The following is a 25499-nucleotide window of genomic DNA, read 5'->3' on the forward strand; positions in this document are numbered from 1 at the left end:
GTGGTACGGCAAAAATGATTTAACACAACATGCGTAGTTTATGTATTTGTTGCTGGAAGAGAAGAATAAAATTCGAAATAAATAGTGAGACGCAATAAAAAATTGTGTGCGTTTTTTTTACATTTTTTTCCCGAGAAATGCTACGAGATGCGGGGCTAATGTGCCAGCGTTTCCCATGCGTTCGGGTCCCCGCGGTCAGCACATTGAGCAGACGATCGCCGTGGAACGCTCCTACGCATTCGCGCCCTTATTGTGCTGATCTACTCTACCGCGTCTAAGCCAGCGTTTCCAAACAATCCCGCAAAAACATGCAGAAGACCACAAAATAACTCTGGTCAACAAAGCAACGCCGCTCGCGTGCTTGGAGGCTAGGCTTGTTCGGGGACGTCATGCGGATGTCAAGTCTTGGTGTGATGCTGGAGAGAGGAGCGGCACGTGCCAGAGGAGCGGCACGTGCCAGGCCAGAGGAGCGGCACGTGCGCGCTCTATCACGGCCTGCACTTTGTGTCTAGTTTCCTCCTTTCATAACCGCACGCCCACCTTTCATGGCAATGCGGTGCAACCCTCGCTAAACCTTGCCTCTACCACCCACGTTGTAACGTGGCAATTTTTCTTGAACAGGTAGTGCTCAAAGTTCATCCATTCATTACTAGTTTTTTTAAGTAATCAACAAATTCAAGGAAATTTTTGTTGGAGATTAAGTAACTGACATTTGTCTCTGCGGGTTATTTCATTAGAAACAACAATCTATTTATGTATGAATAACGTGCGCGGGTTTCCTCCTCAATTCAAAAGAACGCGCATGTGCCACCCGTCTAGTCTTATTATGATTCTTTTGTCACACGTGCACTAACATGTCACACTTTGTCAAAAACTTTTACACATTTTTCGAATAGGACAAAAAAAAAGGTGGGGGGGGGGGGGGTTGTGCAGAGGTGTTAAAGGTTCAGCCCGACAGTTCTGTCATTCTAGTAAGGTCAACAGCTGGGCTAGCTGGCACGATTTTCTTCTCAAAAAAAGAAAAACAGGAAGAGTTAATGCTGAAGCTTCAAGAAATAGGTGAACTCCTCTTCCCTCCCTTTTTTTTTGTTAGAGCTAGTCCAGTCATAGGTGTTTCTGAAGGTGCTATATTTTGCAATAAAAAGTATTTGCTGCTTTCAGCAGCAGAGCTTGTCAAAAGGCTCATCTGTAGTTGAATATAATTTTCTTTATACAATTCAAAGGCCGACAGTGCTGTGTGCAAATGGAATATGTCAGTTATGAGTGTTTTTTGTTGTTGTCTGAAGTGATGTATTCTTCATAGAGCTTTGATGCAGATCCCGCTTTATTAAACCATCCTAGCGGACTCTAGAGGTAGTTTTGTTGGTTCAATAGGGTACAATGTTCTGGGCGCTGAAGATAAGCATGCTTTGTTATTGCAGGTAGGGCAATCGATCATGCCTCTCTCGAAGATATGGAGTGCGGATCACTCAATAAAAAAGATGATCACCGCTGAAACAATGGATGATGTTATTCAGAAAGCAAGGGAAAACGGGATCTGCAACTCGAGCAATGCAAAGGTGAAAACTTCACTTGTGCAGCATTTTGATAGCTTTTATTTACTGACCAAAGTGTTCGAGCTTCATCTTTAGACCGTTGCACTAAACTTCTGCTTGGCAGTTATTAATGCAGCAGCAAACCAACCAGCAGCAGCATCGCATTAAGTGGGGCGTGTTGTTTTCTTGCTTTCCTATTATTGAACAGCATTTCAATAAAAAATTGCGCCAAGTATATGTGACGAGGCTCAAACTGTGCTAATGTAAAACTGAAATGATAACTCCAAGCGCATCATAATTGTGATCAAGCAAGCAAACACAGCTTTCGATATATAGCTGGCACACTTTATACCGTGAGAAGCTGTAGTTGTTTTAGATGTTTACTAGCTCGAGTTTGTCTACAGCTGCTGTGCAGACAATTTTCTCGCATCACTGTGATTATGAGTATTGCTGAAGAAGTTTTCAGGTAAAAAAAAATAGCGCTTCTTGCAAGGTTGTGACAGCAGAGCTGCTGGCCCCCTAGCTCATCATGGCTTGGCTGGACTTTTCCCCTCTCAACACTCTTGATATGCTGTGTGATATACTGCACTATGCATGGCTGTGATCCCAACGGTTGGCAGTTGGCAACCTTTTCAGGTGGGAAGTTGATTTGCATGAAGCCAATATGGCACATGTTGCTCTGCAAATCGCCAGAGGGGTTGAAGTAGGCAAGAATATAAAACTTTAATTAACAATAGTTATGTAGTTAACTATAAAGATTGTGTTTGTTTTCAGCACACATGCCATAATGTCGCAATTCGTAAACATAAGTTACCAGGAGAGAAAAAAAAACTGTCTGGCACTGTGAGTTGTGGAGGTGGTATTCAGCTACATAGGGGTGGTGTTATGAGCATGTGCCAGGGGCTGGATAATGCAGCCTAGTGAACTGCATGCGGCCCACGTGCTGCAGGTTGCTGTCCTCTGCTGTATTCAATAGTGTACATGTGCCACAAAAATTGGAAAATTTCGGTACTCGCCCCACTATTCCACAAAAATTTAAGGTAACACCGGGGCCCCAGCACCGGTTAGGGGACTCAAGTATCGGCTTTTTTTGTTGACCTTCTGTACCGAGTGCTTTGGCAGTGATTGAACGCAGGGTGGTTCATGATGGCAAACCTGGACCACATAGCTCTGCTGTAAAACGGCTTCGTTATATATGTTTGGTTGTGAAATGTTTAGCATAGTTGCTAACAGCACCATTTTAGCTGTTGTATGTTCTGTTGTAGATTGCTTAGCATTGTTAACAGTACCATTTCAGCTTTTGTAGCAGAGGCAGCTCTGCCTCCACTCTCAAAAGAAAATGGCACAACTGATCACTTGTCGAATACTGTCCTCAAGCTGCTTCACAACAGTCCTGGAAGCATATATATATATGATGCGACATCTCTGTGTATGCACCAGCTTTGAGTTTTCACTTTTTCAACCAAGTACATTGCACATTGAATTGACAAGATAAAATAGTTGTTCTAGAAATCTTACTTTGTATTTGCATACATTATAAATCAAATGTAATAGCCATTTTTCGAACTATTATGCTGTTTTGTTGCAGGTCTTTCTTTTAGATTGGACAGAACTTGAGGAGGCTGTGTTTCAAGAAGTCCTTGTGCAACTGTCAATGGACCAGAGAATTTTCGTTGTTGCGGAGGTTGCTCCCCCAGCAAGTTCACCTGTTCAAGGTATGAAAAATGCTTTTAAGTGTAGTTGACATTTAAAAGTGACATGCTAAAAAACAGGACTAAGAGATATGCCCATACTAAAACTTTATGGGCTGTTCTGTCTCCTTATTTTCCATTTTAGCTTTCTATGTTACGAAATCAGGGATTTTTTTTTTTTCATTACTAATTTTGTGTTAAAAGTTCATTCTTTCATATTTAAATTCGGAATCTCCTGCAACAACTTTGCAGAATCGAAGGTATTGAAAGGCTTGTTTGTATTTGTTAGGCGCAACCTGAATGGCATAAAATTCACCATGAAGCGAGGGAAAGTGCAGGGTATGTCATTTGTATGCTATAAATGTGCAAAAATTGATGTGGCGGAAAAGAGAACTTACCACTGACAGGGACCAAACTTTACACGAATGTCATTTATGCATAATAGTAGACCACTTTTTATGTTGTTTATGTTGCTATATTTCGACAGATCAGCAAATAGCAACTTTGAAACCTGCAGTTCACGTAGAAGGCTTTATGACAGTGTAATGTATTTGTTGAACTCCACCTTCAAAGTAGAAGAAAACTATTGTATCCTGTATTGCCGAACATAAGCATTGTCATTGGCTTTGTGGGCTATTTTAGCTATCTACCTGTCTAGTCAGTCCCTGTGAACCTAAATTGACTGATGATTTTATAATAATGACAATAAATTCAGAGAAGTTATTTATACAAACAAAATAAGCAGAGCTTCTTGTAATGACGTAATCTGCTGAGGTCGCAAAAAGGTTAGCGTGGCAGGAAAGCACGAGGATAGTTTTCTTTTTAACAAACTTCGAAATCTTGTTTTAAATTTATATCCGTTCTTTTGAAGTTAAAGAACCCGCACTATGCTGACGAGTTTTACCTTAAGCTTCTGGGTCTCTACCAATACAAAAACTTCAATGCACTTAGTTATTTGAATAAGCATACAATATGCTCTATTTACCACTGCTATACAGTAGCCAACACAACGTTGGAGGGTGGCAGGCCTTCCAGTTTTAGAGCCATGGCTCTTCTGCCAGTGGGAAAGCTTTGTACTGACTTAAAATGGTGGTTTGGGCTAGTTGGTAGGGCATGACGATTGTTATAGTGAGGGCTCAGATTGATGGCAAAGGGACAAGAAGACGAGCGTGGAGTAAACAAGCAGAGCTGCCACGGTGGTGAAGAGATTACAGTGCTGAGCTGTTCACTCGAAGGTCACAAGTTCGCTCCGAGCAGCAGTGGTCGTAGCTAATATTTTGGTACAGATGAAATGTTAGCCTGTGTACTGTGCGATGTGGGTGCATATTTCACAGCATCAGTGGGTAGAAATTATACAGAGACTTCTATAAACACATGCCTCATGTATACATCGTGGTTTTGCCTCATAAAGTATCAAATTGAAAATATAATAGAAATAAAAATGGTAATAATTATAACATGAAGAGACTTGCATTACTGCTTCCATTTTTGTGATGCGTGTTCCCACTAAACTTTACGCTCCTTGTTTCAGACATCTCGGAACGAAACGACATACTCTTACCAGAACCGACCCATGACATCAGCATCAGTGTGTCAACAGAGAAGCTGCCCAAAGATCTTCAGTGCACGCTTAGTGCAGCAGCATCCCCTCTTGACCTTAAGCATCGGAGGCAGCTGGTCCGTTGTATTGTCGAGCAAATGTTAGTTGTGTGCACTAGGCCAAGAAGAGAACTAATTAGGAGTGTGGCTGAGGAAACGGTCAGGGCATACCCAGTTGCTCTTGAAGATAGGAGTACGAATGGCACCTTGCTTGGCCGTGGCTACGACTCATTTTTTCAACAACTTGAGGCGAGGGTTGAAAATATCTATCGAAGCAAGCGAGGAATCCAGTCATCGACTCCTGTGTCGGCACAGAGGAGTTTGAAAATGTCGTATGGCTGTATGAATTGGCAAACATGGTCAGTTTTGAAAAGTGATGAACTTGATGAAAAGCAGCAACTTATTGATTGGGAAGCACGGAAAAGTCCAAAGGACATGGATTATTCTTTGGCCATGGTGTACATGAAAGACACATATGGAGCACAACGGCAGTTTATTAATAGTGCGAGCCCTGTCCATCATGCTCCCTAAATCAAGAAGGAGTGGCCACTATTGTTTCACCATCCCTTCTTCTATGAGCACATTAATATCTTTATTGGAAAGGACGCCAAGGTATGGATTGCATGTCACTGTGGAATAGATAGTAAAAAGAGTGCTGAGCAGTTGTCTAGTGATAGTATTTTTTAATGCTAAAAAGCCTGCTTGTGTCTGGTGTTTTTTGAAAGTATAGCACATTAGCTCCTAGACCTTTTCAGTTGCCGGTGTAGTGTTTGATCAGGAAACCTTGTCGGTGGCATCAGTTCTGTCTCAATATTTCAATATGACATAATGCCTAGAACAAGAAAACTTGTGTCATGTATTGTTATCGTGAGCAGTGGAAGCAGCCATCTTTTCTTGTGTTTGGAAGTACAGTCAAGCCCACATATAACGGCCCCACTTAAAACGAAGTTTCGGTTAAAACGAACAATATCCGCGTGACCGTGGAAATATAAATTGTTTCAATTACATAAAATCGCACTTACAACGAACGTTTCCGAGCTCTGGCGATGGAAACAGCGAACAAAGTCGGGGCTTTGTCGACTTCCCGGGAAACCACTTTTGACTACGGATGAACCAACACCGAGGTGCCCATAGATTCTTATTGTTAAACGCCGACCCTGCCTCCGCGTCCCTTTAGCTGCCGCTCTTTGTTACCCGCCCTTCCGTCTTATGTCCCCCGGCTACTCTGAGCACCCAGCATCGGACGCGGCCCGTGTTTTGTTTTCACACTGGCACACATTTTTCGAAGACATGTCGGCCATCTCCCCTGTTTTTGATCGCTGGTACTGTCGTTGACGTCGCCTGCCTGCAGTGACCAGACCATTCGCCAACATTGTCAGCACCCGATCGTCTGCGTCTTGTCTTATCGTATTGTTCTAGTGCACGCACGTATGCTGCCCCACTGAACTCATAATTCGCGATTGTTTTCGTGTTTAGGACCTGTGCTCGCTCACTTCGCACTCAGCTCAGCATGCCCACCGCACGCACGCGGAAGCGTAAAAACGGCTGTTCACTTGCGCGGAATGAGTCGCGAAATATGGAAGTCGGTAAGGTCCCGCAAACCCGCCGGCGCAACAAAAGGATTCTTTGACCACAGCCGCTGATTTTTTTTAATGCACCTCGCGCACCGCGCACCTTTCAAGCAAGCTGCCCGACCCGGCTCCTTCCCGCGTGTTTTGGTTTTCAAGGTCGCTTTCCTGTCGTATCCGCCCCTCTTTTCACTCTATAAGGCACTGCGCAGTGCTCCCGACCAGATTGCAGAAATTAGGTGCCTTTTCTCATCTTCTAACCACTACCACCACCACCACTCTATCGCAGCTCCTTGCCCTTCTCTCGCAAATCAGCTCTCCTCTTTTGGTCACAACCCCTTCGCCCGTCTCCACCGCTCCGCGACGCCAGCCATGCTGCCTCGAAGTTTTTTTTTTCTGACTAGAAACAGGCCCAGAGCTGTACCACGCATTCTGGCGCATGTGTTGCTTGTGCGCGTCTTGCTCGCTCTTGATGTGCGTGTGTGGTCAGTATGGCGGACGGGAGGCCTTGCATGCTTTTTCCTGCCGCTCAACGAAACGTCGAAAGTGTGACCGCTTGGCTTGGGCGAAATTTGCGCGTTAGGTGCCGGGTTGCGAAGCACTTGCTCATAGCTGTTGACCACCTGGCAGCCAACTTGCCGCCTCGGGCGTCCCGGTATTCAGCTCTGGAGATGGTGAATATTTCGTGGGCAGCGGTGACGGCTACATGCGCGCGAAACTGTTTCGCGAGGCCGGCTTCGTCGACGTCGGGCCCAATGCCGAGCCTGAAGCTTCCGAACAGGACCACTCCGGCGGCTATTTGTGGCAGCGCGTCGTCGACTCCGACCTGGCAGAGCGGGTGGAACATCTGTTGCGATGGTTTTATTACAGCCGATGATGATGCCGACACCGTGGAACCGTGCACGGATAAGGGCATTGTGAATTAATTACGCGGCAAGAGCGTTTTGGAGGAATCGGTTTGCGAGAACGACAAAACTTTGGAGCCAGTGCCTCATGCAGCTTATGCTACGGGCCTCGGCGAAGAGTACACTGCCGCTTAAAATATACTCAAAACTGCCCTAATCGCTTTTACTCTTCGAAACGCGTGCATCACAAACTATTTTGCGCAAAAAAAAAAAAAATGTGTTTTCATTTGCAACTTTTTTCAAAAACTGTGTTCCATTTACTACGAACTTCGGGATACCGCCAACGCATGCCGCGTCAGGCTCAGGTTTGTTACAAGCGGGCTCGACTGTATGCCTAATTTTAAACTTATGTTTTACTTTAGCGGAGGCTTCTGCTTACATAAAAATATTGGGCTTGCCTGTGCACTTTGAAGTATCCCATGTCAGAATCGACAACTATTGAAGACTTTGAATAAAGGCTTCAAAGTTTTCAGATTAGGATCACATTTCCTGTAATTAAATGGGACAGGACGTATGCTCTTTAGAAAAACTTTGGATTCTGTTAGTTAGTAATCTGCTCTCATTGGATACTGACCAAGTGTTTTCATTACTGAGAAGTTCTTGTTTTATCAGTTTATTGCATATATTGCAGAAAAACTTTGGATTCTGGTAGTTAGTAATCTGCTCTCATTGGATACTGACCATGTGTTCTCATTACTAAGATATTCTTGTTTTATCAGTTTATTGCATATATTGCAGACTGTTGCTTATTGCTTATTCTTACTAGCTTTCCAAAAGTATTTCTTCTGTTTTGCCTGTTACAGGCTTAATATTAACATCTTTGTCGTGCACTCTGCAGTGGAAGGTGCTGAATTTGAAAAGTAGGCCTTTCGAGACATTTGTATGCATGAAATTTAGGTGCAAAGCCATTCTTGCATATCATCCTATACTGATACAGATGAATCTTTATATGATAATGATGTGCTAGGTAGTAATTCTTGTCTTCTATAGAGGATGTCTCTTTGGCATGGTTATTTTCTTAACATTTATTTTAATATAGGCACCCTGGTGTCATGTATACTCAAATGTCTGTTAAATTAGTCTCTCTTGTAAAGGGTTCTGAATGCATTTCAGTGTAAGATGGCTGCAACATATCGAAGTTTGCAAAGTGAATATAAAAACTGCTAGTTTGTTCATTAGTGTGAAGTATATGAGACGGTTACTGCCTGTATCACAGGACATAATTTTGAAGGTATTTATTTCGCAGTCTTTTTTTTGTATTCTAGAATGCTTTTCGGGCTTCGTTGCAAGATTACGCACCATTGATGTTCGAGCACATGAAAAGTATTGTCAAGAAGGATGTCATGGCATGGGTGATTGAGACAGAACGGGAGCTTTCAAAGGGCTACAAGAATGCTAAGGAGGTTGCATTTCTACCATTGCTGGCTGCGTACTTTGGGGACAAAGAACAGAGGCTCTTCAAGGTTTTCGAGGTAGGTGTAGTGTACAGAATTTTTCGATTTGTATAGTACTAAGAGAAATGCTCATTAGCAGGTAATAATAATAGCAGCACTAATGCATACTTGTTTAGTGCAACTCCTTTGTTCCTTTTGTGTAAACCTGCCCGATACCGGAACTTTTTTTTTGAAAGTGTCATCGGACATATGCTTTTCGTAAGAATATTTCTAAGAGGGGAAAAGTGAGCTGGGGTAAAATACGCATATTCCTTATGCACTATGGGGCACTTTCTTTGAGGAAGTGTGTTGAGGCTTGTTTTTAATGCCACAAAAATTCGAAATGTAGTGGCTGAAAAAAAAAGTCATCGTAGTATCAATATTATGCTTTGCCACATCCTCTGGTGCTCTGTCAAAAGTTTTGCTGCTTTAGTAGGCAGCATCGTTGGGTTTTCGTTATTGACCTTCGAGTAATTATTTCACGGGTGTTGTAAGATGTGAATGAACCAGTGAACAAACGATCACACTGCACGTTGGAGATCTAAACTGCGACTACTTTTGGATTGCAGAGAAGTTTGTCATGAATACTAATAATGATGAAGATAGTGAAGTGGTGCTTTTATCCTTGTAACTGGTTGACTAATCAATGGAATGTGTTATTGTGAGGCATAATCTAACTTTAGTATGTCCTGAAAATACTTCAGGACAAAACAATTTGAACTCAATATAGTGCGCGTGATAGTGGCGGCCTTTACTGCGGCCATAGTCTCTGTAATTGCTGGCTAGAGGAGCTACACGCGCCACTCTTAGAGCCCATATGTGATGTGCTGCTTCAAGTGGTCATCATACAAAATAATGGTTACTTCATTGTTGAAACAAGAATAACTATCTTCTGTCGAATGCTGTCATGAGCACATCTTTCATGCTCACAAGTAAAATATGGACATTTGGAGTGACCTGCTTTAGAGTAGGACGCCATAGCAACATACCGGATTTATTTTTTTGATAAATTTCTTTCATTCATCTATTTGCATGACATTTTGTGCACATAAGATGCACCAATAAAAATGTTCTATAAGAGGTGTCCTATATACAGGAATATATGGTAATATAATGGCCATTAAGGTATTGTCATCAGTAAAAAAAAAGTGCTGCTATGAAAGCTTACGACCTGCAAGTAAGTGCTGAGCTGTGCAGTGTTTTTGGTGCATTAAATTTTTGTGACAATAAGTAATTGGCACACTTTATGCTGGCATGCACAGTGTATTTAAAGATTGGACATGCTGCTTCCTATCCTTGTCTTTGTTACTACAAGAGTACCTGTCCAGCAAACAGTCTAAAGCTGGGTTACGTAAGCTGCTATCGTTGCGACCGTGAGCCTACATGACTGTGTGCTTAGACAAGTCAGACATTATTAGCAATTAAAACCACAGGTACCCTTGTGGCTGGTACTCCAGCTCCTTATTCTGCTTTGCAGGTGCTCATGTGGCCACGCACTGACATTGCGAGAGTTATGGTTCATTGTGTGGCATCATTGTTCTTGGCATGCCTTTGTATAAAATCTCGTTTCACTTGATGAATATCTGCATATGGCTTTTTTAGTTAGAAGTGCTTAACCCATATATGCCTGAACCCAAGGATATCAACAAAACGATTTTCTTTTCTCAGAATAATAGCTTCTAAGCTCTCAGAAAATAAAATAAAACTTTCATTTGCAAGAAAACTTTTTCTGACGTTTTTGGCACCGTCCTACATATAGGACGCTAGGCACATAAGTGTCACATTGTGTCAATTTGGAATGCGTTCCGCGTGCCACACTACTTTTTTAAATGAATGGTATAATTTGAAAGATTTAGCATGCATTGTAATGTCACATTTTTTACAACAGATGGTGGTCTTCCCATGGCTATGAGCGCACGTTGTTTGCTTTTCTCGGAGGATGACTAAGTGGTCAGTGCATTCAAATCAGCTTTGCGCCTCCTGTCGAGACTGGCAGGCTTCTTCCACGCAATGGCTTGTAGCCATATCTCTTTATTTACTACATTGTAACTGCCCTTCGAAACATTCTCAGGTCCGCTTTGTCTGTTCCCTTTCCGTACAACAGCATTGTTCCCACATGCATCGAGGAGATACGTTGGCAGTGATGACTATCACTTCATACTTCTCGTGGCAGTGTTGTACTTTGCAATATTTTGACTCGGTTGGCCAACCTCGGCCATGTTTGCATTATATTTGAAAAACAAAAAGGCTGCTCCACTATGTCCTTAGATCGCTTTTATCTTGAATATCTTTTCACCATTTGCTGCGGTTCAAGTCCATCACCATTTGAGATCATGTTAATTGTGCTATTGTCCTTCCAACAGCATAAAAGATTTTTTTATTCTGTGTCGAATCAGTAATTGTAAAAGCCTCGAGACTTCTTTTTCATTTGTTTCTGCGTGCCTTCTTGATCACCGCTTTATTGACCTGTAACTGCACCAGCATGATTGTCGGGCGGCAGAATGCCGACAAGTGAAGGCACAGTATTGCCAACGTCCATATGCTCCAGATGTCGTTGGCATCTGCAAATATTTTTTTAGTGAAATGAACTGCAGGGAATCTCCTGAGTGCAAATAAAGTAATGACATGAACGTACTATACATCCATATGCATGTAATTGCGTTACGACAAGCTTCACGGGCACGATGCGGCACGCGTGCCAAGTTGACACAGCGTGACACCCCATGTGCCTAGCGTCCTATAGGTAGGACACCAATGTTTGAGAGACCGCAAACAATAAACTTTACCGCACATCAAGGTTATACAAGTTTTACTGTAGACCCAATAATTGACAATCAATCCAGAAAAATATTGTCAGCATCGCGAACATTTTGAATCTGTATTACTTGCATTTTCTTTCGCGGCATGGTGCTCTGCTTCAGGCACGTGAAACAACAATTTTGAGACTGCGCTCACGAGCTGACTGGTAGCCCGGCGATCGCCTGCACTAGCGGGTTATAAGGGCACAGCATCGTCAACACACGACAATTAGCGTTAGCTTTTTTACAAAAAAAAAACATTCAATTTACAATGAAAATTTTCAGCGTCCTACATGTAGGACACTAGGCATATATGGGTTAATTTTCTCACCTTGACCAGATAAGATGATATACAAATACATATAAGGTATACATCATGCTATGTGACAAAGTTTTAAAGGGAGGGGAAAACACTCTTAGTAAATAGACGTCCCATATGGCATATACCACTTCAAACTGAGTCATTCTTTTCCGTTTTAGCAAGGCACAAGTATAACTGAAGTGCTTTATGAGCTGCCACCTAAACCCATCATTGCAGCCCTAGGTAAGGTGTGTTTTCAAGTTTGTAACTAGTGCGTCAAGGAAGGTGTTTCATGCGGCGCCAGGATCGATGTACTGGGGCGAGAGGAACCATGATAAGAGTTCTCTCTTGGTGGGGGAAGGGGGGGGGGGAATTTGGGCTTGTTATGACAATGTTTGCCCTTAGGAGAATGGGTGCGATAAAGGGCATGCAAAAATGGGGACAGGTAGGCACCTTACTGCTGCAGCCCCTGGTTTCATGTTGTACTGGATTGACACTCTTTCATCGTGGTGCATATATACTCGTATACTCGTATCAAGATTTGCCTGTCTGGAATGGAATCAAGAATCTGAGAAACTCCGGCAGCCTAAATGGTATTGATTACAGTACTGTTAAATCGATGCACCTAATTGAAGGGTGTCTTCTAACTTTTGAAATAAAGCCACGATTTTGTGTTCCAACCAGGTGTTGCAATGCATAAAAAGCTAAATGTGCAACATGGTCTAGCCATGCATGTTTTCATGCCATGGAAGATTTGAGGCGCATTTGTAATCTGCAGTAGGCTCAACGCATGGCAACCGCAGCTGTGCCCTATTGGTCACACTCTCGCAGGGATGCCGCCGCGACGTGCGCCTAGCAACGGTCTCCGCGCCGTACTCTCGTTGTCAGGTTGCGTCGCCGCCCTGTTGCGCCCCTCCCTTTTCTTCATGAACCACTAACAACAACAACAAACACGCCGGCCACAGCCGGCCTCAGTGCGCACCGACTGCACATTTTTACGCGCGGCATGTTCGGCGCCTGCGCGTTGTCGCCACTTCAAGGAAGCCAATATGGGAAACACGACGCTCCGTGCACCTTTGTTTCTGGTAGGAGCAGTTCGGAAAGAGTTGCAAGTTTAGTTTGACTGTGATGCTACTAAGGTACTGTACCACCGAACATTAGAGCTTATGATCCGCCTGCCCGTCGAGATGTCTAAGCGCGTTTGGACTCCATCGAGGAACGACGAGGTGCCGCACATCACAAAGTGGAAGTATTGTAGGAAAATTAAAAAGCAATACTGTGTTGTAGGCGCCTTTCGCAGGCAAACTTCTGTCTGTCCTGAGCACTTGTGTTTCGCGTACGTGCTCGTCAACAACAAGCTACCGCATGCGAGTGCCCGCGTGATCTGCAGAAACTCGCATTTATCTGGTGAGATCAAGCTACGTCTGGGTAACGCGCTTGCGCTCTCTTGCCGTGCACTTTTTTTTTTTAATAAATGCCCGGCGTCATAATCCAGGCCAGCGTTCTTTTCTTCTCTAGGAATTAACTTTTCTTATGTGTGCGCTGGTGTGAAGCCAATAAAACAAGCGCGAGAGAGGCAGCAAGCCGCTTGAAGAGCTCCTTTCAAAGGATCCTCCTCAGGGTGGCCGCCATTCTCTTCGCCATGAGTCTATCTGACAGAACGACTGTCCAGTGAATTAAGGATGGTAGGTGCGCAAGTATTCTTTTTCAAAAACAATTTGTGCCCCAGAAAGCTTTGTACTAAAAGTGTATTACTGCATGTATGCATAAAGTGCATGCATGAACTGAAACTCCTTCCACCGAAAACTTTAAATTTTAAGCGATTTGTAGCCATGAAGGCAATTCTTCAATATTTGTATTAGAAGATTAATCAAAAATCTTTATCCTATAATATTCAAAATAACATCACTTTTAATAAAACTTCCGAAACTATGTAAGCACAGCTTAGCCATTTGCTTCAGGATATGCAGGGCATCCTTCTATGTTCCTTCTTACTCAGACTTTTAAAGATGGTGCGGTTTTGCGAAGTACACCCATTGGTTTTAGCAAGTGGTTTTCAGCAATAAGCGTCCTAATAGAAAACAGTTTTGGCAGCTTAAAGGAAACAATATGCCAGCGTGTTTGCCTTAAGCTCCACACCATATTGTGGCTGTTTTCTATTGCCTCTGATGCTTCATAACTTATGCATTAATTTTGGTGACTAGGAGTACACACAGGTGGAATGTTAATAGCGCACTAAAAATGAAGACACAAAGAAGGCACGCACAGACACACTTTTGGAGTAGGAAGACCTAGATAATGGTGGTTCAGCACGGGGTGCCCATTGGAACCTATATTCTTGTACCAGTGATATGCCTAACTATGTTGAAGATTTTATGAGCCGGTTGGGAGAAATAGAGGAGAAAGGAAGTTAACACTGATGAAAATAGCAGATGTAATTAGAATAAATACTTTCACTTGTAACTGGCTATTTCTTTACATATGGTGCATATTTATTCACTTCAAACAGTAAATGTCATTGACAATAAGCAAAACAATGTGCCACAAACAGATATTTCTTCATATACAAAACCTGTGCTTTTAGTAACTCACTCAATGCATCTTCCAGTCTCTCAGATGTTTGATTGCTTTTGGCCCACCTTGGGTAAGTCAGTGGCATGCTTGAGCAGCTTCTTTTTTATGTTAGAAAGCCTTTTGAAAGCAAAGCGTTTTTTAAAGAACAAAGGCACTTTGAGCACGTATATCTATCTAGAGGCCTGCATCTGGGTGCTATCAAGCTCACCTCCATAACTTGGTATGAACTGAAAAAGGCACAGCAGAGAATGACAATATGACGAACATGACTGTCTGGTTATGACATGTATACAATGAGTGTCCTGTTATGTACGTCATGAAACCCTTTTTTCCAGTCACAGGCAGCATATGTCGTACACTGTGGCATGCGTCGCACGTGATGGCAGTTTATAAATATTGGCAATTTAAATGTGAGCAACTTAAATAAAATCTGGCACTGGCAGCATTGACCAAAATAATACAAAGAATAACAATCGGTAATTCTGCTCAGCAGTCAAGTATTTTACCACAGAGCCACGGCATGTCTTGAAACAGCCTATTGAAAAAAGATTCTATGCAGGCATCACATCAGTGTAATGTTAACTATGGCTGTAGGGCTGGCACTGCAGTCTGATTAAAAGGTAGTAAACTTGACATATGTGTACTTAAAATACAGCTGTAATGTTCGGTTAATGCCAATTGTGGTTCCAGGGTGGCCTCCACTTTTGTAAGTCATAATAAACATTTCATATGACTCGGCAAGCTACATTCAAGTGTTGCTCGACCACGTAGGAATATGCTAATGAACAATCTTCACATTGTCGTACCATAGCATGCACTTTGTTGTGATGAAACTGGCAGCTGTGCTGTAAGATTAGTGCCGACGTGTCAGACCATAAGTTACCCTCTGAACTCCTGTGTAGTTAACGTTTTTGGTAAGTCCTTGATGAGCACGAAACTGCTAGATTTATCAAAACACATTCATTCATGCAATGACACTTGGCTCAATGCCAAATATTGCATCATAGGCATCATCATTATGGACTACATTGCATGAAATTCCCACAATGTGTGAAATATCCTTAATTTTTCTTCCTGAGTTCTTTTCTGTATTTTTTTCTTCGTGTTTAACCACCTCTGTTTTTCTAATGTGCAGTTCTTGATTATTTTTTTAACTTTCAAAAGAGCTCCAGTCAACGAAAAACAATCTCATTTTATTGTACTCTTACAATTGATACAGTGTTGGCTTTAACAGTTAGTCGAAGGAAACAACAGCCTTGTGATATACATAGCTATATCTTTCACTACACTAGCCTGATCATTGTTAGTGTTTTCTCATCATTGCAGACAAAAGACATCAGTAAAAGAAGGCATATTTAAGACAATGCATAGCACTGTGATGTCTTGAATGTGGCTTCTTTTGTTGATGTCCTTTGTTTGCGCTACCATTAATTGTCATGCTATCATACCAACTAGCCCAAATCACCATCCACACAAATCATAGTATATGCATAGTGAACCACAATTCCCATTTCAGAACACTTGAAATAATGTAGCACAAGATTTATCAAAGCACTCGCTGCATGTGTATGTGCTTCATTTAGATGTAGAGTGCATCAGATCTTGTACTGGCATCAATGTCTCTTCTTGTCACCTGCAGTATCATCCCTCTCGTTTGGGTCGGCCTAATATGCTCCACGAAGGAGGGCACTTTATGCTAATGAGCTCCAACTTCTTAGCACTACCTTGCTCTGTGCATTGTTTCAAGTCATGGATTTATATAACAGGGTAGCAACAATCACAACTGTGCATATTTTTGATAGTTGACAGTACTCATAACAAACAATCAAAACCGTCAAAAGCTTCTACCTTATGAGTTACAAATTTGTGAGGAGGGAATGCAACTAGCACTTCCAATATCGCATTAATAATGGTACTAATGACAACAAATGAAGAAAACAAAGCACGAGGCCATCAAAAGTGTTTACAAGATTCATATTACCTCCTTTAAAAAAGGAACCATGAAATAATGCGGCAACTTGGCATGCTATTGTGCTGCTATCATTTGGGAATCCCATACTGGCACTCTTTGACAGGAATATACACATTTCTGTGGAAACATCCCTACGTCAATCACTTGAATTTCATGCTTCATAAATTGCTCATGATTTTAATGGAAAAGTTATGAGATCATGATAACAGCTGATATTTTTTGCATAGCTGACTACCGCTGGCATGCACAATAAGGAAATAAATGTTTAAGATTGCGTGGGATTTTAATCTGGGCAATCCATGTGGCAGTCAAGTGTTTTACCACAGGGCCACGCTTGTGCTTGAAGCTACTTTTCAAAAATATCCAAATCAGGTGTCGTATAAGGTAAGGAACCACATCAACACAGGTTATATAGTGTGCTAGAAGAATAAGACAACAAGGTGCCATACATGGCAAGTTATTTAACAAGTGAGTGATTAAAGCTGCCCAACCATTACAAATGGCTCAGCCATAATTTTGTCATCAGCTAGAGCATCAACAAAGTGCATATAATGCCTCTTCAGTGTGTATTGTACCTCGCTTCTCCTTAAAATCATTATGTAGAACGTATTTCTTACGTTGCAAAACACAGATTTGTTGCATGCGTTTTTCTGTTTCTTGATGACTAATAAAAGTGGACAATTTAGTAATTAAGAATAACTGTTCATTCTACTAGATGCCATAATTTCTAGTATGAATCCAGGTACTCAAGATCAAATCGTCTGCCCGAGTCTTGGCCAATTCCCCTGTGTGGCTTGGTTCCAATCATCTAAGGAGCATAATTATCAAGATTACCATATGTATTATTTCAAGTACCACATATTTTGCTACACACTTGTAACTCCTTGCCACAGTCACATTTTTCTGAACCAAATGCGTCAGAAAATTGGAAAATTTCAACTCGTTTTTCTGACCCAAGGTAGCTGCCATTTTGTTTATCCCCACATGTGTACGAGCACTCATGAAACTTGAAACAACTCCCACAAGTTGCATGCATATACGAAATATGTTAAAAAAATAATGTTTTTCACTAACACCTTCACTGATTGTGGTACAACATTTTAAGCATTGCTTCCCTCAAACTATTCCCCTCTACTGGCAATACAGTGTTTCGATGGTTTCTTCTATTTTTGGAAAGCTTCCTGGAACGCACTAATGGCCTGCAAATATCTTCTTGTATTGTCCAGGACCTTCTGTATGGTTTGGAAATGGCATCTGTTAATGTAGTTTATGTTTGGAATAAAAAAATAAAATAAAATTTCATGACATTAACCTGTTCTAACACCCACTTCGTCAGGAATTTCTCCAACAGTCAATAGAGATATCCTCAAATCACTGCAGGATTTCTCAACGTGGTCAATATCTGTTTATGTACAAGGTCGTCCAGGCTTGGCATCGTTATCGATCTACATTATGTCATTATCAGAATGCTTGAACCACTCGTAGCACCGAGTACAACTCCTATAATACTCCCCCGTATGCTTGATGAAGCAACCAAATCTTTATGTGAAAGTTTTCCCAAATTTTAGCTGTACTTCACACACACACACACATTGTTCTTCCAGCTCTTTGCCATTTGGGCACTAATTCAAAAAAAAGCTAGTTTATGTGCTCACTTTAGTGGCTGTAGCGTGCAAACCAAAGGTCAGAGTGAAACAGGGCTAATGACAGTTTTGGTTGAAACCTGCCACTATGTGGAATTAGTAGCTGCAGCGCGCTCCTTCTGGTAGTTGGTGAGCTATCAGGAAAGTTCAATACTTTTTACAGCGAAAGCTGTTATGTCATCACAACTCGGGTCACGTGCAGTTGTCCGTCATCGCTCGAAATTAAACCTAGCACCAATGACACAGTGAGGCTCGAACCCGGGTCTGCTGGGTGCCAGCCCAGTATTCCACCACTCAGCCACACCGGTGCTTGGGAGTTGTTGGCAAACTTGCCTTAGGCAGGCTTAATGTCAAAAAAGCAATCGCGTTAATATTTATTTATTTATTTCGACATACTGCCAATCCCATCAGGGATTTTAGCAGGAAGGGCGTGAACATAAAAATTCGAATAGGTACACAATAAAGACATACATCGCGATAAAGTACAGAATGAAACTAACAGAATCGGATCATTTAACAATTTCAGATCAAAGAAGGCATGAAACATTAGTGTAAAGAAAAGTTGTCAGAAGAAAATAAATGCAGCGACTTGGTTGACACATTGGTTGACATATTGGCATATGCATCAAGAAACACAACAAGAAATCACAGCAATAAGAAACTACCCTACAATATGGCGAAGTATTTCAAGGAAGGGCAATATGACTTACAAAGCGTTTTAAAACGGCAAAAGAACAACCAGTCGCCGCACAATGCGAATAGTGTAAGGAGTGGGTAATTCAATACTCCAACCAATTACAAAAGTTTGTTCTTGTTCCCCTATTAACAGTGGCACATACCCACTTCAGCCATTATTCCTCATCGTCCTCAGCCACTGCATGAACAATTGGCTCAAAATACCTTGCAAGTGTTTAGCGGATACACGCTTCTCAGAAAAATGATGAAAAATCGCATAGTGAATGTCGGCCTACTATCAAAGAAATTTTATTATTAGTACCCTAGTGGGTATCATGCATCTTTGCTTGCAGTAGTAACCCAATGAGCGTTTTGAAAGGCTCTGAAAGGCCACTCTTCTAGCTTTTGCTGTGACTGTGTTTCGTCTTGTGCGCAGGCCTGGCATTTTTTTAACACAATTCATACGTCCTGTTGTATCCCTCCATATTAGCATTAGATACCAACAAATCATCACCATTCATCATTTTTGAGTTATTATTTTATGTGCACTCTAGGTGAAAGGCTTCTGCCAATAATATGCAACTAACCCTATTCTGTGGGATCTGGTTTCGCTTTATTTGAGTGAACTTTCAAATTTTGTGACTTTATCAACCCGCTGCCATCTTTGCCTATGGCATTCATCCCTTGGTACCTATACTATAGCTCTAACTGACCTGTGGTTATCTGTCCTCCACAATGTTGAACACAAAGACCTTCTCAAGTGCAGTTACATTAGCAGAGCTATTTCAAGATTTGGAAAACTTCGAGTGGAATATAATTGACCTTAGAGATATTAGAACTGGAAAGGCACATACAGCACTAATGGGCACACTGCTACAGAGGGCTTTCCGATAAAACAGTGCAGCATGGGGTTTCTAGTTCACAAAAACATTGCCGGAAACATTCAAGAATCGCATATTGTCTGTGAAGGGCCAGCAACCCTAGTCATCCAGCTAAATAAGATATAAACTTAAAGTGGTGCAGGCGTTTGCTCCGCTGTTTGGCCTTTACTATGAAGAAGCAGTAATAGGCAAGTATATTGAATATGCAATGCAAGAGAACATTTACTCAGTACACCATAATCATAAAAGACTTCAATGTGAAGATAGGAAACAGAAAGGTGAGGTGATGAGCTACAATATTAACATTAGGGTTGATACTAAGACTTCATCTTGGATTAAGTAGTGCCATATAGTGGCCAAAAATATCAAATCGAATACTAAAGGTTTTATTGACAATTAAAAGAAAATCAAATTTGCTCATGCCCTTGAGCACACAGCACGGTAAGAAACTGCAGTCGAACACATTGTCATGAAGAAACAAAAGTCATGCCTCATTACAAGTCTTCAGGCTCTCGTCCTGATCTCATGGTGTTTCCAGCAGCCAAGAACCTGCGATCGCTAGCCACCTCAGCAGATGCAAACGCATCAGAAAGCAATTTTTGTAATACCTGTATAAAGTGCAGTTCAAAACTCTTTCCAGTATTTCAAACCTTTCTTTTGTTCACAAGCTCAGCGAAGTAATTTTCAGTTTCTTGACTAGAAGATCTGACTTTTTTTTTTGCTTGCAATACAACAGTCTTCCAGTATGTTCCCTGCCTTTTTTTGCTGGAGCCACGACATGCAGGAATGGCATAATCTCATTGAAGGGAAACAAGTGCTGGCTTTCAAACCAGGGTATCAGTGAAAGTTTTAAAGCCTACTGTAATGACTTTCGCATTAGTTTTAGGGACACCACCCCAACAGAGTTGCGCAATCAGCCTGTGTTTAGACATTTTAGATATTTCCCTGTATTTGAAAGTTGAATCGAAGCACTCAACTTTAATTCTAAACATGAATATTCACACACCCTGAAATAATATACATGCTAGAAGAATGAAATGAACTCTGCATAATGAACACCTTTTTCTGAAATTATATAAATAGGAAGAGAATATGGAAAGCCCTCACAGAGAAACAGAGTCGTAGATTTTATATAATCCTGGTACCCAGGCAATGCACATGAGAGGAGTTAGGGGCAAGGCAGAATGTAATTATCATAGGCTGGTGAGGGTAGCCCTCAATGTGAGAAGACCAAGAGCCAGTTTATTTATTTATTCAAAATACCTTACACGCCGATAGGAGGACATCAGTAACTGAAAAAGAGATAAAAAAATACAAGGAAAGAACAGTAAAACAAAGACTACAAATGGCAAGGGGCAACAATGTTACATAATACTAGCATGTAATGAAATCAGATTATCACTGAAAGTCTACTAAAAGTTTTACAATTACAGTTAGATGCAATGCGATTCAAAAGACTGTGATTTGAATATGCAATCGCCTAGGTTGTAATGACGGCTTAAATGCCTGCGTGTAACCATGAGTGCACATGAAACTAAGTGTGCTGTGAATGTGCCAAGACGTGTACACAGGAGGATAAAGCAGCACTGAAATTCATCACAATACTCTACCAGTGAAAGAGACATATAAGAGCAGTGATGTGGCTGGACCATGTCATGCATAGTTTACTAAAATTAACTAGAGGGGACTCTGGCACTGTGATCATTCAGCGACCCTGGGAATGATGGGTAGTACACAGATTTGCCTACTCTTCGTACTTGCGGGTGGCGAACCCCACTTGGGCTTCATTTATTGCTGGTTTCGGTTTTGTTTCAAAGAAAAGAACAAACTTTTTGAACTTCATGACCTGATTTGAAATGGTAAGCCTAGAAGAATAAGGCGGTGAAGTGCCATCACTGAATATTTGCTAATTTTTGTTTTGTGAGGAGACAGTTCCAGGCCACACAAATACACACGAATCCAGAAGTATGAAGATTAGACGAATCCGTGTAATACGCATCATTCCTTGCTCGCTGATCCGCCATGCATGGTAGTTCCCATAGACACTATCGCCAGAGTTCCCTCTAGTGTATATTTAGGAAACTCTATGGTGTCATGTCAATGTCATGTTTTATTGTAGGTGAATCTGCCTGCCCTATTTGTAATGGCTTCCAACATATGAACTAGATAATCTCGTTATGGTGACCATGTAGATGAAGCATACTCTAAATGTGGGTAAAGATAAGATATAATAATGCATATACATTAGAAGATGCATTGCACAAGTTTCTGTGGGGCTAACTTGCAGATTGAGAAGCTTTTGCTGAGATAGCTGCTACACGCCGTAGTATAGAATAAATCTGATGAAAGGTAAACACAAAGATATTTATTTATATAAAGGGGCAGCTGAAATAGTGGTATTGTTAATCGTACAATGAGGGAGTTCTGCCGAGTTGCACTCTACCTGAAAATCAGGTTAAGGTCACTTGAGAAATGAAATTATCATCAAAAAAGAGAAAGAAAAACTAGCCCATAAATAATACTGCAATAGGTGATAGACTTGTTGTCATGTAACTAAATTAAGGATGAAAGGTCGGCGGGTACGTCCTTAAAGGGACCCTGCAACACTTTTTTTAGCATTGTCTGAAAACACTGCTGATCGGTAGTCGCAGCTCCCAAAAGCACATAAGCCAAACATTAGAGCGCAGCATGCAGTCTAAAATTCACAATTAATTCTCAAAGCCAGCCAGTAATTGCTCCCTCGTCTCTCTACAGGTGATGCCTTATACCTGGATTACTGTGTCATACCCGAGTCCACAGCCATTGACTGATTTGAGCATTATAGGCTATGCAAATACTGTGGCCACTGCAACTGCTGCATGTGCCAGCGCTTGTGCTCACCCTGAAAGTAGCCATGGGTTCTGAGAAAAAAAGGAAAGTGCTCAAGGTCATGACGTGCGCTGACAAAATGGTGCATCTTTTTGCCCCTTGTGTCCCTACCCAAGTTGCCTTCAGTGCACTCGCTTGTACGAGAAGAGAAACCGCTTGAAGTATTCAGCAAATTCCTCGAACTCCGCTTATAATCGGCATATTTTAAGAAATATTTTGGCATGTGATTTGTGAGACATCATGACCAACAGTGACACCCATTTCAAAAGTGTTGCAGGGCCCCTTCAATGTATATTAGAAAGAGTAACTGACTTAGCACACTGCCTTGGGCAACACTGCAGGTGATGTCGAAAACATTAGACGAGATGTAGCTGACCACCAAGAATGAAAGCTTTTGTAGCCAAGATGGTGGTAATGAAGGAATACAAAGGACAGACAATATAGAAATCAAATGGTAATTAGTTTGAGTATCGAACGGATAGCGAAATCAAAGAGGGGGCAATTGTTTCGATCGTTTGTGTCTAGAATAAAGTGAATATTAGTCATGAACCTAAATAACTCAGTGTCACATGAATAACCTTATCTGAAGCCATGCCGACTAAGATAAAGGTTATTTGTTATAACCACTAAGAAACTGGCCTACTTAGGTAAAATTAGGGCAAGAACTATTTGCTGAGATCGACTAGCGTGAATCCAGGATAGCCCTTAAAAAATAGTAAGATGTACTAGAAAAGGGAAATTATAACGACATAGAGAGAACGAACGAAATGGAATGGTTTCTGTAGCAGCAATGATGCACAGAGGTAAGAAGCGAACTAAATTCTTCCCAACTAGAAAGAGCTTAATCGAGGCAACACACGAAGTTGACAAAATGAATGCATAAAATGAAATTTGTTGAGCTAACAACGTTAGTCAATAAGAAAAAGAGAGTTACATAACCACAATGCAAAAATAGCAGAAGCAGCAGCAAAAAAGAAAAAAAAAACATGGCAGCATCAAAGCAGCTGAGAAGAAAAATGTTAAGTCAGAACCAAAATGCACGCATAAAATATACGCTGGGCAGTGACAGTGAAAGTGGCTGAAGACATACTCCACTGAGTTGCAAACGACCTGACTACAGTAACCTGATTCAGCCGTTATTTCGCAGGACGTCTGTATCAATGCTAGAGCCTTTTCGCCGTTAGTCGTGGCCGAGCGAGAAAACACAAGTTGTCAATGGCGGTAGGCGCCATAGACATTACGAAACACGGAGGTCTGTAAAACAAGCAACCACGCACTGCGAACGCACCGTTTCAAGGCGCCCATGTTGTTTTTGTGTTGATTTATCTTGACTCGGATTTTGTCTCCAAAGCTTGTGCAAGTGTAAAAACAAATTTTTTTTTATGTTATGTATACATTTTTGAAACGCTACACAAAATTATGAACAGTAGTAAGTAATAAAATAAAACGTTTTATAATTTTAAAGATTATTGTGAACGTTAGCAGGTAAAAGTTTGAAAGTCTGAAAATAAAAGGATTGGCATCATCATCGACATCAACAGCAAAGTGCAGAAAATGATGGCAGTATGTAAATACGGCATCTGCGTACACTAGCGGAAGACTCGTGTGGCGTTTGTACATACAAATTTGCAGTCATTTCGTGATTTATGGTGTAAAATACGCTTCTGACAACTAGGTAATGTTTAGCATGAGTGTGAAAATAAACAAGTGTTTGTACAAACTGATTTTGGAGCTTGGAGCATCTTGTACAAGTTGTACTAAAAGGAACGGCCATTAGGGATTCCTTCAGGGCGCACTCCGAGAACGAGAGTATTTCATCATGAGGTATGTGCGGCGGTCGTTGCTAGGTGCACGTGGCGGCGGCGTCCATGCGAGAGTGTGACCAATAGCGCGCCGCTGCGGTTGCCATGCGTTGAGCCTACTGCAGATTACAAATGCGCAGATTTGAGGCTTATGCGTTCTGTTCATATTTTTTATGTATGTATGTAGGTATGGTGTATGTATGCATGTATGAATAAATTTCAATATTATGAAAGGTGCACTATCGGAAGGCATTCACACTGGGCTGAGAAGGTATTCTACCGTACTTTTTTGTTAGTAGCAAAGAATTGATTTATCAGGTCATCATGTTTATGCTTTACTTTGTAAATGTTGACACTCATTCTAATATTTTCACAGTAATTGTCTTGCATGTGTGTGGGGCATGCAGATTTTTTTTTACTTTTGCAGTAAATAAGAGATATGGCAAACACTAATTGCTGCTATTAATAATAAAAGTTTGCATTATACACCATAGAAAGCGATTATTTGTCATACAGGGTTATCGCAAGCTGCTACATATCTTTGGGAAGTAAAGTAATCGAGTGGTGCATCATATGTCATTGAGAAACGTGGGTTGGTGCTACAGTTCAAATTGTTTTATCACCATGTCCAGAACTTCATATGAGGGGTGGGTAAGGGGTAAAGAATAAGAAGACAAAGGCTTTCAACAGCAGTTGCAGTACGAAACCAAGCTTTATCACTTTTATAATACAGGGTAAATATGAACGGTTTTTATACTGCACATCCAGCATATGGTGGGACACTGCAATCGTGCCACATGCAACCTCTGAAGCAGTTTGACCTGCATGGATGGGAAGACCTGACACGTTTGTCTAGTGGTTATGGTGGTCGAATTGCTGGTCCATATGTCATGAGATTGAATCCCAGCCGCGGTGACTCCAATTTCGGTGGGTGGGGGGGGAGAGAGGAAATGCTTGAGGCCCGTGTGCTTGAATTTTGGTGCATTTTAGAGCCTCCCCCCCACCCCCTACGGGGTCTCTCATAATTGCATTCTTGTTTTGGGACATTTAATCCGAATAATTATTATTGTATTTGCATTGGCAGGAACAATTCTTTTGATGTGCAAGGACATTTGTAATGCACCTTATAGGGAGAACCTGCTCTCTGGAATATGTTTTTATATGGCCTAGATAAATTATATGTAATATCCTAAAGTAATCGGTTACTTGTAATGGATTACAAATTTTTTTAGTTTTGTAGTACAATCTATCATC

General features: G+C 41.4%; 1 protein-coding gene across 2 annotated transcripts in view; it reads left to right on the forward strand.

The window, feature by feature from the left end:
- The window catches only part of LOC142796348 (uncharacterized), a 116503-nt gene that overhangs the window by 57866 nt on the left and 33138 nt on the right, over positions 1-25499 (forward strand). For both annotated transcript variants that reach the window (XM_075886723.1, XM_075886722.1), the window contains 4 exons: positions 1422-1559; positions 3124-3250; positions 4758-5437; positions 8564-8770. In XM_075886723.1, the coding sequence (XP_075742838.1) occupies positions 1422-1559; positions 3124-3250; positions 4758-5356 (864 nt within the window). In that variant the 3' untranslated portion in view covers positions 5357-5437; positions 8564-8770. The remainder of the gene's footprint in view (positions 1-1421; positions 1560-3123; positions 3251-4757; positions 5438-8563; positions 8771-25499) is intronic.

Source organism: Rhipicephalus microplus, chromosome 2, assembly GCF_043290135.1.
Source record: "Rhipicephalus microplus isolate Deutch F79 chromosome 2, USDA_Rmic, whole genome shotgun sequence".
NCBI classification, from domain to species: Eukaryota; Metazoa; Arthropoda; class Arachnida; order Ixodida; family Ixodidae; genus Rhipicephalus; species Rhipicephalus microplus.